This window comes from Petaurus breviceps, unplaced genomic scaffold (assembly GCF_028583685.1).
Source record: "Petaurus breviceps papuanus isolate PSGF00001 unplaced genomic scaffold, PetGlider_PUasm1.0 118, whole genome shotgun sequence".
NCBI classification, from domain to species: domain Eukaryota; kingdom Metazoa; phylum Chordata; class Mammalia; order Diprotodontia; family Petauridae; genus Petaurus; species Petaurus breviceps.
The window spans coordinates 12,250,287-12,267,310 of NW_027185616.1; the positions used below are offsets into that span (position 1 = coordinate 12,250,287).

Consider the following 17,024-nt stretch of genomic DNA (forward strand, 5'->3'; position numbering starts at 1 on the left):
TCTCTCTCTCTGTCTCTCTCTCTCTCCCTCTCTCTCCCTTTCTCTCTCTCTGTCTCTCTCTCTTTTCTCTCTCTCTCTCTCTCAGACTTCAGCGAGGGGAGAATTTTGTGGAACTCAGGCTCTAGGTACCCTCTCCAACCTTGCATAAATGGCACATAGTTTACATTTTCTGACTGTATCTTGTTCCTTGCATCTCTTTCCCCAAGCATAAACAGGAGACTCAGAACTGGAGGTTCCCAACCTTCACAGCAACCACGTGAGTTTGAGAAATCAGGAGATACTGAATCCCTTAGTCCACGCTGACTGGCCTATTGGCCAAAACCCTTTGGAGTTGCCTCCGTCATCCTGTATGACCATCCCTCACTTCATCCACACAAGGAACCAGCCAAGGTCAGCGATGCCCTGGCCTGTAGCACCTGCTGCACACAACACAAGCCTGCTACCAGGGGTGTAGCTCCTAGCCCAACCCAGAAGTGGCAATGGCTGACAAAGACACAGTAACAGCACGTGCAGCAAAGTTCAGGCTCTGCCACGGGAAAGGAAAACCCTGCTAAGGGCTTTCATGGAGGGAAGCTCTGGAGCAGGACAGCTCCAGCTCCAGTGGAGGGAGTATCAGGTAGCAACCTCTTACATGAAGAAACCTTCTTCGCTCTCCTGCCGTCGTACACAGACTGTCTGCCACCCCTCCTCCAGCGTCCGCATTTCCCCCAGACCCCTTTTTCCGGGTGACGCATGTCAGGCCTTCAAGCCTTACCTTTTCTGAGCTGAAACATGATCTAAACATAGATGTGTGGATCGGACAGGTCCAGAGTTCATGTCATCTTAAGCCCCTCATTTCACAGATGAGAAAACCCAGTCTGAGAGCTGGTGAGTGACTTGCCCTTCTGAAGGCCGATAAGCGGTCAGTGGAGTCACTGAGGTCAGCACCAAGACCTTTAGACTCACATTCTGGCACTTTCCCCCCTGTTCATCTGTGTGCTATGGAGGCCATTGTCGCCACGTTCATAAAAAGAGACTTCCTGCTACAACTGAAAGTAGATTCCTAGGTTTGGGGGTTTTGGTTTTTTTAAATATCTATTTGCAGTATCCATTGTTTAGCCAACCTGGTAGCTTCTCAGTGGGAAAGGGAAAATATTTTGAAGGCCTCAAAGGTGGAAGCCAGAATATGGTTTGGAATAGTTGTTTATATGTTAAAAAAAAAAAATCCATGTCTGCATATTTCAGGGAGGAGGAGGAGCAGAGAAAGCCTTTAAACAGAAAAATTAGACACATGTAGCTAGAGACTTCGCTGTTCCTTTATTGTTCAAACTTTTCTATAATTAGCATAGACTTCCCTACTTCTCAAAGTAACAAAAAAAAATTTTTTTTAATCCTATGACAGTTTGTAGTTGACAGGGAAGGACTAAATCACTGAGGTATATATTTGGAGTCCTGGGTGAGATGTGCTTAAATGAAGCATAGTGATTATTTTCACAGCAGAAGGTAGAACCATAATCTGAAGAAATGGGTAGTTAAGTGGACACCTGTGTAGTTGAAAAAAAGAAAAGCAGCCTGGATTCACAATAACCAATGTAATGTAATGCATTAAAGCTCCAGGAATAACTACACTCCCGAAAGGTCACCTCATCCATTTGGGGTTTTACTATGGCGTCTGAAGTATTAGGGCAGTCTTTCATTAACCATCGTTATATTTACTTTTTTGTGTTGTTTAATCTACCGTACCATAAAATGTTTAATTATGGGATGAAATAGTTATATAAAGCATTTGCATCATAATGAGGTACATCATTTGGTTTAATTGGATTTTGGTACGCTTGATCTAAATCAAGACTTCAGTATACCATATGTGTGGAGAATTGTTCAATTTAAATTTTTTTTTAATTAAAAAAAACAAGATAGTATTTTGACTAAGACAGGTCACTGAATGAGATCTGTACAGATAGTTTACCGTAAAACAACTCTTCAAACAGAATCATTCATCAGTAATGGAAGAGGAAGCATAACTTTTCATGTTTCTTTTGAGTATGGTATGACCAAGGGAAACAAATAAGGTGATACTTTATTTTTTTCTTTTTGGAGGGGGGAAGGCAGGGTTAAGTTAATTAATTGAGGTTAAGTGACTTGCTCAAGGTCACAGGGCTAGTAAGTGTTAAGTGTCTGAGACCATATTTGAATTCAGGTCCTCCCAACTCCAGGGCTGGTGCTTTATTTACTGTGCCACATTTTAGTGCCTTGTATATAGTAGGCCCCAATAAATGTTTGCTGAAACAATGAACTTTAAATGTTTATTCAAGAACTGCATTCCATCTATCCACTGGTCAATCAAAAAGACTATTCTACAAACGCTTTGATTTTTTTCTTCTATCACTTATGTATAAAAATGGTACTAAAACCGACGATCACCAGAACTTGTGCTTTTAATTGTGGAAAGGCAGAATTACACAATGGATAGAATATTGAACTTGGACACGGGAAGAACTGGTTTCAAATCCTACTACTGGTACTTGGTAGCCTTGTGACCAAATACAAGTCTAACCTCTCTTAGCCTTAGGCTCCTTATCTGTAAAGCAATAATATCTGTGCTTCCTGCTTCACGGGATTGCTGTGAGTTTCTTAAAACCCTATATAAATGTCAGTTATTTTTATTTTTGTGTGGAGCCATCCAAGCTGTTGTCCAGTTCACGCAGTGACAGTGGCAGATATTTGCAAGATAACTAGCCAAGGAGAGGTCACATCATTAAAAAATTAGAGGAAATTGAAGGCTATATCTGTGTCTAAGGCAGGCATTCTCAACCTAGGTTCCATCAACTTTAAAATAAAATTTGATAAATATATTTCATATAATTGGTCCCTTTTGCAATTCTCCATATCTTACTTTATGCATTTAAAAATACTGAGCTTCCTATTTGTGGTGACAAAGAATTGGAAATCAAGGGGATACCCATCAACTGGGGAATGGCTAAACAAGTTGTGGTATATGAATGTAATGGAATGAGGAACAGATGGACTTCATAATAACTTGGAGAGATTTATATAAACTGATGGTGAGTGAGGAGAGCAGAACCAGGAGAACTTTGTACACAATTACAGACACAGCGTACGTGTGATGACTAACTTTGATAGACTGGGCTTCTCTCAGCAATGCAAGGTTAGAAGACAACTCCAAAAGACTCATGATGGAAAGGGACATCCACATCCAGAGAAAGAACTACAGAGTCTGAATGCAGATTGAAGCCAACTCTTTGCTGTCTGTCATTTGTGTTTTGTTTTGTTTTATCCCTTCTTTCTCATTGTTTAGCCTGTTGGTCATAATCCTTTACAACATGACTAATGTTCAACGTGAAAGTATTTGTAGAACCTATACTTGATTACATGCCACTGTGGGGGGGAAGGGGAAAGGAAAGGAAGGGGGACAAAATTTGAAACCAAAGAGATTGTGGAACTGAATGTTGTAAACAAAAGTAAATAAATAAATTTATTAAAATTAAAAAAAATTTTAAATGCTGAGCTTCAGAAGACTGCAGAAGCCTTCCACAACACAAAAAAGGTTTAAAACCACAGGTCTGGGGCTTTGAAATAAGAATTCTTCAAAGCCCCAGACCTGTGGTTTTAAACCTTTTAAACAAGGGATAGAGGCAATCATAGAAGTTAAAAGATAATTTCAATTATATAAAATGAAAAAAATTGCACAAACAAAATCAATTTAATAAGAATTAGAAGAGAAGCCTTTGATTGGGGGAAAACTTTGCCTCATTTATCTCTAATATTCAAGATATATAGTAGAACTAGTAATGTTAACTAACATATGTTATCGCTATAAATTTTGCAAAGCATTTTACAGATATGATCTCATTTTTATTCCTATAATAGCCCTGGAAGGTGACAGATATTAAATTAGTATTATCTCCATTTTACATATGAGGAAACTGAAACAAACAGTAGTTAAGTGACTTGACCAGGATTATACTGCTAATTAGTATCTGATGCTGAATTTGAACTGAGGTCTTCCTGACTCAAATTCACCAGACCATCCACTGCAATGCCTAGCTGCTGTTATGTGTATGTGTGTATATGGAGGTGATACAAATACTTAAGAATTAGAACATTTCCCCAGTAGACAGATAGTTCAAAAGATGTGAACAGGCAGTTTTCAAAAGAGCTGGAAATTTTAAACCACCATATGAAAGAATGGTAAGAATTACTATAATAGTAAGAGAAATACAAATTAAAAGTACTCTCCAGTTTCACCTTACAACTATCAAGTTAACAAGAGAACTACACTAATAAATTGGTGGAGCTTTGATTTTTGTGTAAAATGATCCAACTGATCCAATACAGTTTATATCAGAAAAGCCATTCAACTCTACACATACCTGTTGACCCAGTGATACCCCTACTAGTCAGATAGTCCAACAAGGTCAAAAACAAGAGAGAAAGATCTCCTATTACTAAAATAATTTATAACAGCTCTTTTTATGGTAGCCAAGAAATGGGGAGGCATCCCAGTGGCTTAAGAGCAGGCCTTAGAATCAGGACAACTAGAATTAAAATCCCACTCTGACACATAATGTCAGAGCCCTCCAAAGATCTGAATCACAAACTGTGGACTACATACCATCCTCTTAGCTTCATTGTCCCAGGCCATACTCTTCACTCTGTATCCTCTGTTAATACTGATAAAGTGACAAATGTGGAATTTCTAATTCGTAGATGAAGAAAAGTCATTTCTTTTTCTGCCATTCTGGGAGGTGTTCTGTATTTTGTCTCTGACTTTGTAATTTTAGGAGTTGTTTGGAGGCTCTTTAACTATGAAACGTCCATTGACTTTCACCAGATCATGTATAAAGCTCCAAATGGTACTGAAAAATATAGTGTCATAACTGATTCCAAAGTTGATAGTGCCTAAATGAAGTCTTAAAAATAAAGGCAGTCATTTGGAACATGACTTTTTTGAACACCTGGCATCCCAGAAGATCAAAACATAAATGAATTGTACTTATTCCTTAAATTGATTGCTGTAAAGATGAATATTTGTGGATGCCAGAGGTGAATCTACAAAATTTCATTCCTGGAAATTCTTAATTCTTTTTTCTGTCGCATTGAACAATAACCCATCATTATGTATGGATAAATGTTGTAGTACTAACAAGGTTAGCTCTAAATATTAATAAAAAAGGAAAAATCAGTTTATGGAAGCCTTTGGCTGATTATAGCCATGTTGAGACGATAACAATCAGGCAGTTTGGATCTTTTGGTTCCTCTAATGTTTTCCTCTTTCCTTTGATAAAACGTTTTAGTAAAAACGGTGGAAATAAAAAATATTATCTGCCCTGCCCTTACCACTTTTGCAATCCAATTTAAGCCCTCATTCGCTCTTTTTTTTAAATTGAGGTCTACATTGAGACCTAGATTTTTATATCTGCTCAATTTCTAATATGTCACTTTCCTCCTCCCTTCACCAGAAAGCCACCCCTGATAGGAATGCTGTTAATTAGGAAGGAAATAAAGGTAGGTGGGTGGACGGAAGGAAGGAAAGAAGGAAGGAAGGAAGGAAGGAAGGAAGGAAGGAAGGAAGGAAGGAAGGCTCCTAAATAATCTCCCTGTTCCAGTCTCTCTTTCTCAATCTATCCTACACACAGCTGCTTGAGCAAACTTCTTAATGCTAATTACTTCATTTTAGTCCCTTACTTAGAAGCCTTCTATAGCTACTTGCCTATAAGGTTCAAATTCCTTATCCTCTACAGTCTGTCCCAAACCTTCTTTTCCAGCCTAATCTCTCACACATATCCCTTAAAATCCAACAAAAACAGTTGCCTTTCCTGTATCTTTGTGTCATTTCCTCCACCCTTTTCCCACTGCACCTTTACCTCTATCAAAGTCATGCCCATCTCCTTGAAGTCTTCACTACTTCCCTCAGGCAGACATAATCTTAATACTCCCGTGAACACCCAGAGGAAAAAAGAAGCTTGATTAATTTTCCTTTTAAGATACTAGTCACATTTCTCTTTTATATTGCCATCTCCATAGTTTTTGATACTGTCAGACCACACACACACACACACACACACACACACACACACACACACTTCACCTTTCTCTTCCATTTCACTGTTGTCCCTTGTTTCTGTGCTCCTTCCTATCTACCTGTGCTTTCTTTGTTTCCTTTGCTGTTCCTCATTTGCCCCCTTAGCATGGGTATCCCCTAACTCAGGGATGGGGAGCCTGCAGCCTCAAGGCCACATGTGACCCTCTAGGCCCTCTAGTGTGGCCTTCAGACTGAATCCAAATTTCGCGAAACAAAACCCTTTAATAAAAGGATTTGTTATGTAGACTTTGGGCTTAGTCAGAAGGCCTCACCCAAGGACCTAGAGGGCTACTTGTGGCTTCCAGGTCACAGGTACCCCAACCCCTTCCCTAAGGCTTCATCCTGAGCCTTCTTCTTCATGTTTATATCTCCACTTCATAGTAAATGCTTAGCAAATGCCTTTCGACTCATTCATTCATTTCCTGGTGTCTTCTCTCTGTAATCACAAGCCATCTGCCAAAATAATCTTCCCAAGGTACAAGTCACTTTCTTGTTCAGAAATCTTCAGAGACTTCTTATGCTTCTATGATAAAGAAAACAAACCAATTTCTTTAAAATTATTCCTGCATTCCCCCAAACTCCATCATTTAAAAGAATCCTTGGATGCATCTAAGATAAGGAAACCAATTTCTTTCATATCTTCTTCCCTCTACCACTACCGAGGTCACATTTAAGCTGTAAACATTATCTCTCAGGCTAGCATTTAAGGCCATTTGCAGTCTGGCCAAATATTAAAATGTATATTCCTCCCACACACCATGCACCCATCCTGTCTCTTTTCATGCAGCACTGAGCTCAGGTCCTAGATCCTCCATGAGTTGTTCATACATGTTAGTGGTCTCTTCTTCCTGAAATAGTCTTGTCTTATTGACTCCTTTGTGTACATGTGGTATTCTCTAGTAGGGTCCTGAAGGCCAGAGACTATTTCACTCTATCCTTGTCCCTGGTGCCCAACACAGGACTTGCACCTAGTAAGCTCTTAATAAGTATTTCATTATTGTTAATGACTTCTTTACATGCCTTATTTTGAATGAGGTCTTTGAGGGGGAAGACCATGTTTTCTATCTGAATCCCTTACAGTACCTAGCATGGTACCTTGAACAGAGTAGAAACTTAATAAATATTTATTGAATGGGTAAAATAATATGTATGAAATGAATCAACTAAATAAAACATTTTATTGTAGGAAAGATGATCACTTTATGTTGTTTCTCATTAGGATCTCATAACAATTTTTGTTGTTCACTCATTTTTTCATTTGTATCTGACTCTTAGTGACCCAGTTTAGGGTTTTTTTGGCAAAGATACTGAAGTGGTTTGCCATTTCCTTTTTCAGCTCATTTTACAGATGGAGAAACTGGGCAAACAGGGTGAAGTGACTTGCCCGGAGTCATACAGCTCATATGAGGCCAGATTTGAACTCAGAAAAATGAGTCTTCCTGACTCCAGGCACACTATCTATGGTGCTGCCCTTCTGATAGCAGAGACCCTTCAAATTTCATATTTCCCATAGAAACATAACTTCTGAAATTATGTGTCCCAGGAGCAGTTTTATTTACCCTCAGTAAAAGTCTGTTTGCTGACACAGCCTTAAACTTATATTGTCATATGTGTGAATTGAATTAAATCAGTATTTAAAAATTAAACAAAACAGAAGAAAACTAGAGCATTCAACAACCATGTTATCATGTAGCCATGTCTGTAGTCATTCCCTCTAAGTGCTGCGTCACCTTCTGGCCATTTTCTTTTTGTGTTTGTTTTGCCAGGTCCTAGCAAAGTGTCTGGCACGTAGTAGGAACTTAATAAGTATGTGATTCCTATGGATGAAAAAGCTAGAGTTGTACATTTTAAATTTTACACATCTTTAAAGTTGCACATCTTTTAATTTATTATGTTTCTAGGGGTGGCAGGTGGCACAGTGAATAGAGTGCCGGCCCCGGAGTCGGGAGGACCCGGGATCTATTCCGGTCTCAGACACTTAACACCCACAAAAAAAACTGGCCATGTAACCTTGGGCAAGTTACTTAACCCCAATTGCTCAAAAAAAATTTTATTATGTTTCTATTTATTAATATGCGTTCATGTATGCTTTTGTTTTTGTCAAGATGGTATATTTGGGCATTTTTGAGAACTGAGGAATATTTATTCCAAAATCTTGTTTATCTTGCAATCGAAGGCACAGTTTAATTTATATGCACAGGCACCATAGCTGCTCATCACTAGAAATGACAATATTTAAATGTTTATTAACGGGAACTTTCTTTTCTTACTTTTTCTCTATTTCACATTGTGAGCTAGCCTTCTTAGCAGTGTCTCTTCTACATGCATACAGGGTAGGACATTTTGGAGAGCAGCTTGCATATGACACAGGTAGATAAGATAGATGGGGTGAACAGTACTATTTCTCTAGGTCCAAAGGAATTTTTTCCTTTTAAAACCAACAGGAAAATTGATCAACTTCTCCTTTCCATTTCAATTCCTACATATGCTAACAAATGTCATTCCAGATGAGTAACTTAAGTGGTAAATCAACATCCAGATTAGATAAAAATCCAAAATAAAGTCCACACACACAAAACTTACCCAAATGATTTGTTAAACTATATTCTTTACACATGAAAGCTGGAGACAGAGAATGCTGCAAATGCTCAGATTGGCCTCTCAAGGCAGGCCTCCATTAGCTAAGGCTGTCTGGGTGATGAGTGTGTCAGGAGAGTGAAGAGGGTTTGGGGTAAATGGAAGGGAATAGTAAAAATGACTTCTCAGCTTTCCCTTTTTATAGAAAAGTCCCAACTCTCATGTGTATCAGTGGTGTTTCACTAGTTTTCCTTGCTTCCCAAGAGTTCTAGAAGAGTGACTCAGTTGGGAGAGAAGAAAGGTTTTATTTACTGTCTCTGCAGCCAGGTCTATACTTTGGGCATTGTAATTGGTTGTGGGCACATCATAGAATTTTGACAAGAACACTGTGTGATTCAGAAGACCTGTGTCCTAGTTCCAGCCCAGTACTGACTAGCTGTATGGCCACAGGAAATGCACAACCTCTGTGAATCTCAACTTCTTCATCTGTAAGTGGATTGAACTTAAATGCTCATTAAAGTCCCCAGGGCTCTGAGAATTACTTAGTAATCAGAAAAACCTACATCGTGGAGTCATGCTTTCTGTTTTTCAGTTTCTATTTTTAGTAGTTCCCTGATATACTAATTTCTATTTCCGAAGGACCTCATTTGGCATTTCTTAAAAACATAATTATAGTATTAAAGTTATTTGATAAAAACTATTTGAATCTAAAGCAAATTTGGTATTGTGATCCTAAATAGGTTTTGAAAATGTGAGGCAGTAGAAAAAGTTTAAAATAATATAAATATTTTCATTAAGCTTGACTTCCTAGGTATTCTAGAATTGACTCATTCATAGAGATGCAGTTCCTTTGAGAGAATTCCTAAATTCTAATCTAAGAAAAAACTTTTGACATATTATATTTCACATGTTAGGTTTTTTCCAAATTATTGGTGATATGTTTTCCCCTCAAGGAACAGTTCTCTCTTTAAAAATGACATGTTAATCTGTGCATTGTACCTGCTTTCATTTAGAATTTTTAAAATTAGTTTTCTTTTTCAAGGTTTGAATAACGCTTTGTATTTAAATACCAGTTTTTCAGCTTGTCTATTTGTAGTTATTCAATAAGTGATAAGACCTCTCTCTCTGAATAGGTTTTTGAAACCCCATTATTTATATCCCTTTAAAACAAAACAAAACTCTATATATGTGCGTGTGTGCATATATATATATATATATATATATATATATATATATATATATATACACACATATACATATGTGTGTGTGTGTGGATTTCCTTTTTGGATCTTCCTAAGAAAGATTGTTTTGAGCCAAATCAAATAAGAGGAAATTTAATAGGAATAAAGTTCCTATGTGGGTTCAAAAAATCACCTGTAGAAATATAGGAAGGGGAGGCTAATAGTACCAGAAAAAAAAGAGAGATCTGGGCCAACAGTAATGTTGAAGAGGTTTTGGGGTAGAGGTTAATGATGTAGGGACCCTGCATGAGAATGCCAGAGCAGAACCACCTGGAATGAATTCACACACTCAAGCCTCTTTCAGTCAAGAGACAGTTTATTATAATGCCAACAGAAGCAGGTGAAGTCCCTTTGGGGAACTTGTACCCTAATGGTGCTGAATCTAGAAATTATATAGAAAAAGGTCATGAAAAAGGAATGCCAGGGATGCTAATTAGGTAATCTAAGAGGTCCAGGTATCTTTGAGATGGGAAAGTGTTGGAAGTATACCAGACATCAAGGGGATTGTCAGAGGCATGAACCTTGGGGAAGCACCAGAGGCAGGATCCCTGGGCAGGCACCCTGGGAAAGAGCCCTTGGGTTGTCTCTGTATGGATAAGAGAATTCCAGAGTCACAACAAGAGGGGAGGGGACTGGGTCACTTTTTGGGGATCCAGGTCCTACCACTAGAGCAACGTATCACAACTGATGAAATGCAGAAGCAGAATAAGAAGCTCACTCATGAACCAGGCATTAAAGAGATTTGCAAACATGTATAATAGTACTATTCTTCTTACCAAATAGATATTTTTCATAAATAGGTTACTTATATGAACATGCAATAGATTTATTATAGTTTTTAATGAATTAATATTTTTTCAAAATTATCAGTTACAACTTCTAATGTAGTAAATATGAATAGCCATAACTGACATAAATGAAAGTTTCTTTTAAGAGTGTAAAGGGATCCTGAGACCAAAAAATTTGAGAACTGCTGATGTAGAGACTGTTTGGGAGAGGGACTTAAATATCTGTCATCAGGCATTTGAAGGGCCTTCTCAAAGATAAGGAATTTGGTTTGTTCCACTTGGTATTAGAGGACAGAGCTAAGAGCAAAGAATAGAAATTACAAAGAGGCAGAGTTCAGGTCCATCTGAGATAAACTCCCTGATGATCAGAACTGTCTAGAAGGGGAATGAGCTGCCAGAGGAGGGGCTGGGTGGTCACTTGTCAGAGGTGGAGAGACGGTTCCTATTAAGATGTGGGTTGGGCTGGAGGCCCTTCCCAACTTCCTTTCCTGTAATTCTGTGAAGTGGTGGTTTATTTATGACTTAAAATGGCCAAGGCTAAGGTATTGCTATAGACATATCTTTAGGTTGCTGTGAAAGGCAAACCTAGAAATAAAAGAATGTTACGTGTCTAGTAAAATAAAGAAAGGTATCATCCTTAATGTTTGTTTATTAGAGAGCCTTCCCTGCCTAAGCTATAACTAAGGAGTAAAATGCACTTTTGGAAGCCATATTAAAACTTGTTAAAAACTTCATAGAAGCAATGAATTACTGTACTAAAACCTCCAAAAGGACTTAATTTACTCACTGGGAATTGTTTATAACAGGATAATCAGCCTCGTAATGTAATGTCCCATAACTGTGTCAATTGCATAGTTCCTGTCCCTTTAGAGTTTATCTCTTAAGAAAATTCCAGATAAGTGGAGGCTTTTGATCTTTTACAAAGTTAGATAAGGAAAGAAACTAGCTATAATGAGTAGAAAATCCAAATTAACCTTAACATAAGGGAGACCTGAGTCACCCTAGAGATTTCTATCAGCTCTGTGGAAATAAAAGGAGAAAGGGGTTTTAATTAAGAGAATGTATCATCAGCATATCCACAAACATTTCACAAACAACCAATAGAACTTTAGAGTGAATTATGTCATAAATGTACTTGTAAAGTTAAGCGTAAAACCACAGAGTAAGCAGTTTTATATAAAGCGACCCTTAAACTGGAAAACCAAGTCTTAGCCAAGACTAAATAAATTGGCATAAGATAAACATCCTTTCAGCAAAAAGAAACAGTCCTGTTAGAAAATTACTTTCCATTCTCAGTGCAGGGATAAACAGAATCTGGACTCACTACCTTAGGTCATTACAAGCCTGCAAGGCAGTACATAAAGGTTCAGAATCACTTCCTGAACCAGGTTTTATTCTTCCTATTGGGATCTAGATTGTTTTAAAATTAAATGAACCTTAAGAATGTTAGTAATCAGTTCCTGTAGACTTAACAGAAGGGGAAAATAAACAGGTCACTGAATTTCTAACCACTTTAGATCTAATATTAATTCCTTAATAGACTATGCTATAACCTCAGTCAGTTAGCATTTATTAAGAACCTACTATGTACTAGCCACTGTTCAAAGTGCTAATAACCATGTTATCAGCAATCTATTAGCTTCCTATTTTAATTATGTATAGTATTCTTTTTGCTTTTTTCTTATGTGTATGGGCTTTTTTAATACCTTAAAATTAATAAAATTTAAAACCTTTTGTGAATTTAATGACTGTTGACTATTATTTTTCTAGGAACTGTGTGGAGAGAAAATCAAACAAAGGATTTAAAGAAAGTTCTTAAGGAGGTCGACAAAGAAATCCCGTTGGTATTTGTCAGTGGAAACCATGATATTGGTAATGTTCCTACATCAGAAGCCATAGAAGAGTATCGCTGTACTTGGGGAGATGACTATTTCAGCTTCTGGGTTGGAGGAGTGCTTTTTCTTGTCCTGAATTCACAATTATATGTTGATTCCTCCAAGTGCCCCAGCTTGAAACTGGCCCAAGACCAATGGCTTGATATCCAACTAGCAACGGCGAAACAGAGGATGTGTAAGCATGCCATTGTATTCCAGCATATCCCTCTTTTCCTCAAAACTGCTGATGAAGAAGATGATTACTTCAACATAAGTAAGCCAATACGCCAGGAGTTAGTGGACAAGTTCACTGAAGCAGGTTGGTATTTATTTATTGTACTTTTACAATTTATTTTCTTCATTTTATCTTATGAATGTTATTTCTACCTTTTAAAGAAATTAAATGACCTAGGATTTGAGGAAGTGAAGTACATAGCATTAATATCCATTTAAAAAAAATAATGTAAGGGGAGGAAGTATGCTGTCTAGATGGATGGAAACCTGGGAAAGCATGGAGTCACAATATCTGGGTTTCAGTCCTGATTCTGCCACTTACAAACCTTGTGACCTTGGGTGATCCCTTTCCCTTTCTAGATCTCAGTTTCCTCTTACTAAAAATGAAAAGAGTGGATTAGCAGCCTATTAAGAGCCTTCTAGTTCTTTGATTCTCTTAGATCTAAGCAGTAAGGCAAAGCCTTAAGGGAAGGCATGCAGCCCCCTTGGCCACTCACTAGCATAGTTTTGTCTTCTGAGAAAGTAACGGTGGTAGCTTTTATCATCTGTGCAAAGAGCGAGTACAGTGCAGGAATATACCTTCCCATTTCCACAGATTGCTTATGTTTATATAAGGAGGTTACTTGGATGGATGAGAGTTAAGAGTAAAACTTCTTTTTAGTATCTAAGAAACAATGAGTAGTGACATTAATGGGAAGGCACAAAGAAGATATTTAATAGTTTTGCTTGGGAGTGGTAGACTAAGTTCTTCCTAGCATTTTATAGTTAATAACACATTCGACCTGAACCCTAAACTTGTGAAAATGTAGTTAGATATGATCTGCTGTATTTTTGTCCCAGTCCCAGTTGGGTGTTTGTTTGGTCAAGGAAATAGTGGGTTATACCTAAGGGGCTAGCCTTACGAAGAAATTTGGTAACAATAAAGGAAAGAGATTTCAATTGCAGAAGATCGTTTTCAATATTAGGAAAGTAATTATTACTAAAAACGCCCCCAAATGACTCAATAGACTCCTTGTAATCTTTGTTCATTGAGTATGGTAGCATTTACTTGTGAAGAGTAATAAAGCACTTCTCTATTTGGGGAGATTTTCACATAAAGGAAGCATAATAGGAGACATTTTTCAACTGTAGTATGGTGATGTAGTTGGGCAGCTTCCATTAGGGTCATTGAATTTTATTCCATGCTTGAAGTAGTGTGGAAAACCATCTCAGTGACAAATGAATTAAGTGTCAAGGTGGTATCAAAATCCCTTTGTTTCATTTATGTAGAGACTTTTGCAGTAGGAAATAATGGCAGCAAGAACATTTAATTTCACTGAAATTATTTCTTTCATATCAAATGTTAAACCATGTAAATGTCATCAGTGTGACTGGTATTTGTTTGTTAATGTAGTATTTACTTCTGTTCCTTATTCTCTGTTTTTGTGGAGCTGCCTTCTGATCAGAATATAAGACCAAATTTCCCTGCGTTCCTAAATATTCTTTGTAAGCATAAACCTAATCCTTAACCTCACCTTAGGAGACTGAAATTTAGGTCTGAGAATGGCTCCCTCTTCCTGCATGTACTCTTTCATATCATGATGAATTTTTAATTTCTCCAAAATTTCACCTTGGAGAATCTAGACACAGAGCATTAACCGCTGATTCTGACTTTGTTAGCCTCCCCTTTTAATGACTTTATAGGGCCACCCCAGCCCCGGAAAAAAGGGCAATTGTGAGAAAAGGAACTTAAGGTTTCATTTTGACACTATTATGTCAATAGGTAAATAACATGTTTGGTTTAGAAGTGTCATTAGGTGAACTTTAATGGTACATATAAACATCCATGAGTAATTCAAAAAAACTCTTGGTTAATAGCAAATTAATTTGAACTCATTTTGGAAAGGTCAAGTGACATTTTGTAAAAATTCATTAACTTAAAGACCGTGATAAAAATTATAGGTGATGATGGCAGATTGTATTTAATATTGCCTCAGGCTTTTTCTGAGTAGTATTTTTTTTCTAATACTATTTCAGTCTCATTTTTCCAGTTGTGCTGAAATGCCAGTACTCAAAAATATGTCAAAAGCTCATCAGAATATTAGGATAGCTTTTAATTATGATAATTGTGTTGTGATAAAACATCCTTTTAAAGAACAAATCCCTCCCCAAACAACCATGGAGGCCAAACCCAGATCCTTCATAGCTATTTTAATGAATAATTCTGAATCATTGTGTGGGATGAACAAATGATTTAATAAGGAATACCAATAATCTTCTCACATTGTTGTATTAATTTTTTTTAAATGAGAGGAGGCCTATAAAGAGGAGGAAGAGACATACAATTGAGTAACTGAAGGATGCTGGGATGGTTCTCTGAATCAGAAAGTGTGAGCCCCTCATGTCTACAGGTTTCCTTAGTAACAGATGCATTTGGTTCCTACGTTCTAGTCTCATGAAAAACCTCCTTTGTATGTGTACAAAATGTTGTCAATAGATAGTATAAATAAACAGTTATCATGGCAGGACAGATACACAGATAGGAAATTGCAGCAGTTACATCTTATCTTTTTGCCTTGTTCAGGAATAATCAATTTCATCCAATCCACAATTAGGAAAATTAGCTTTTCCTTTCATTCACTTGATATCTGTTTTGAGTTCTAAGAAAGAGATGATAGACAATGAAGTCCCAGTTGTACCTCTGTTTTTCTTTAGCCATTGTATTTTTTCAGTATGAAGTTAACATCCTGAGAAATTAATATGTATAGCGATTTTTAAAAACTAAATCCCTCCCCAAAATTACTTTAGCTCTTCTATGAACATGTTTCCCCTGGTGTCTTTTGTGCCATTTTCTCTTCTCAACAAAGTACTTAGAACTGTGTTTTTAAATGCCCCAAGCAGATTTAATAGTTATTTAAAACCCTAGTAAGTTGATTTTTTTTTCCCTGCTAAAATTTAATAAGGCATTTCATAGACTTGGGAATTCCCCCCCCCCCCCCAGTATGTTTGCTTTCTTTTCTAAAACAGAACTGGAAGGTGACACAAGGGAGATTGTTGAGGCTTACGGTGGTGGTTTTGGAATCATCAAAGTTTGGAAGACAAAATGCATAGTGTGTAGGGTCTAAAAAGTCATGTTTCGTAGTTACCCTAAGCAACAAAAGCATGGGCCCAGGTCTAGTCGCCAGCACAGACTGGGGGAAACGTTCTCTGCCGACCATCAGGTGACAAACTTTATTACCCGTGGGAATGTTTCCCATGTCAAGCCCTGAAGGTCTCGAGAACCGCTATTAAAGCAGTTTCCAGAGTACTTCAGAGAAGATCTCTCTTTCCCCTTCCTTCAGAATATTCATCGTAACTTGTGAAGCACCACTGTCCAGTTGCACTGACATACCCTACATAGACTGTGTAGAAAAACAAGATCTGCTTATTATTCATATTCTGTCTCTGAAGGAAAAATTTCTCTGGAATTCATTCATGTATGGTGCTGACCTTAGATTTTTAACCTACCCAACTTTGATTGATTTATTGGCAAACAAGCTTATATGAAACTTTGTACTGTATCCCCTACATGATGTTCGTTTTTAAGTTCCTCACCTAAAAGTCATGAAGCGAAGTCAGCAACCATATGTTATTGTCCTTAGTTTCAAATTCATTCCTTAAGGAAGTATTTCAGTGACGTTTTACCAATCTTCAAATTAAAAAAACAGGGAAAGAATTAACAAACAGTCTGTTTATTAACATTTTCACAATACAAAAACTCTTGGACTAAATGCACTTAGCCTCTTCATTTCATTTTCCAAGTTTAGATCTCATTTTAATGTGGTTAGCTCCATTTTTATGTTTCAATCAATTCTGTGTAAACATCATGTTTTAGTCATTTGATGTCTGTATTTCATTCACTGTAAACCTAGATAAAAGACCAACTGCAGAAGCTACATCTGGTGCGAAGTGATGAATTGCATTTCTCACATTGGAGGTATCCTTAACAGTTGGGCTAATTAAACTTAAAATCATGTCCTTATGATAAATATTTATAAATGGAGAATCTGGTGCTTGGAAATGTGTACTGTTACGTTTAGAAGTTAAATAGATAACTCTTCCGGGGAAAATAAATCATTGTCTTTATTATTTTGTTGTTTCCTTCCCCAAAAAAACCAATGATTTTTGGAAAGTGACATTTTTGTTTCAAGTGTTGCAAATGACAGAGGACACAAAAACACTGACCAGCCCTAACTAGATCAAGACT

General features: G+C 37.2%; 1 protein-coding gene across 3 annotated transcripts in view; it reads left to right on the forward strand.

Annotated features, from left to right (window-relative positions):
* The window catches only part of CPPED1 (calcineurin like phosphoesterase domain containing 1), a 126,672-nt gene that overhangs the window by 78,803 nt on the left and 30,845 nt on the right, over positions 1 to 17,024 (forward strand). For all 3 annotated transcript variants that reach the window (XM_069086178.1, XM_069086167.1, XM_069086158.1), the window contains exon 3: positions 12,462 to 12,884. In XM_069086178.1, the coding sequence (XP_068942279.1) occupies positions 12,462 to 12,884 (423 nt within the window). The remainder of the gene's footprint in view (positions 1 to 12,461; positions 12,885 to 17,024) is intronic.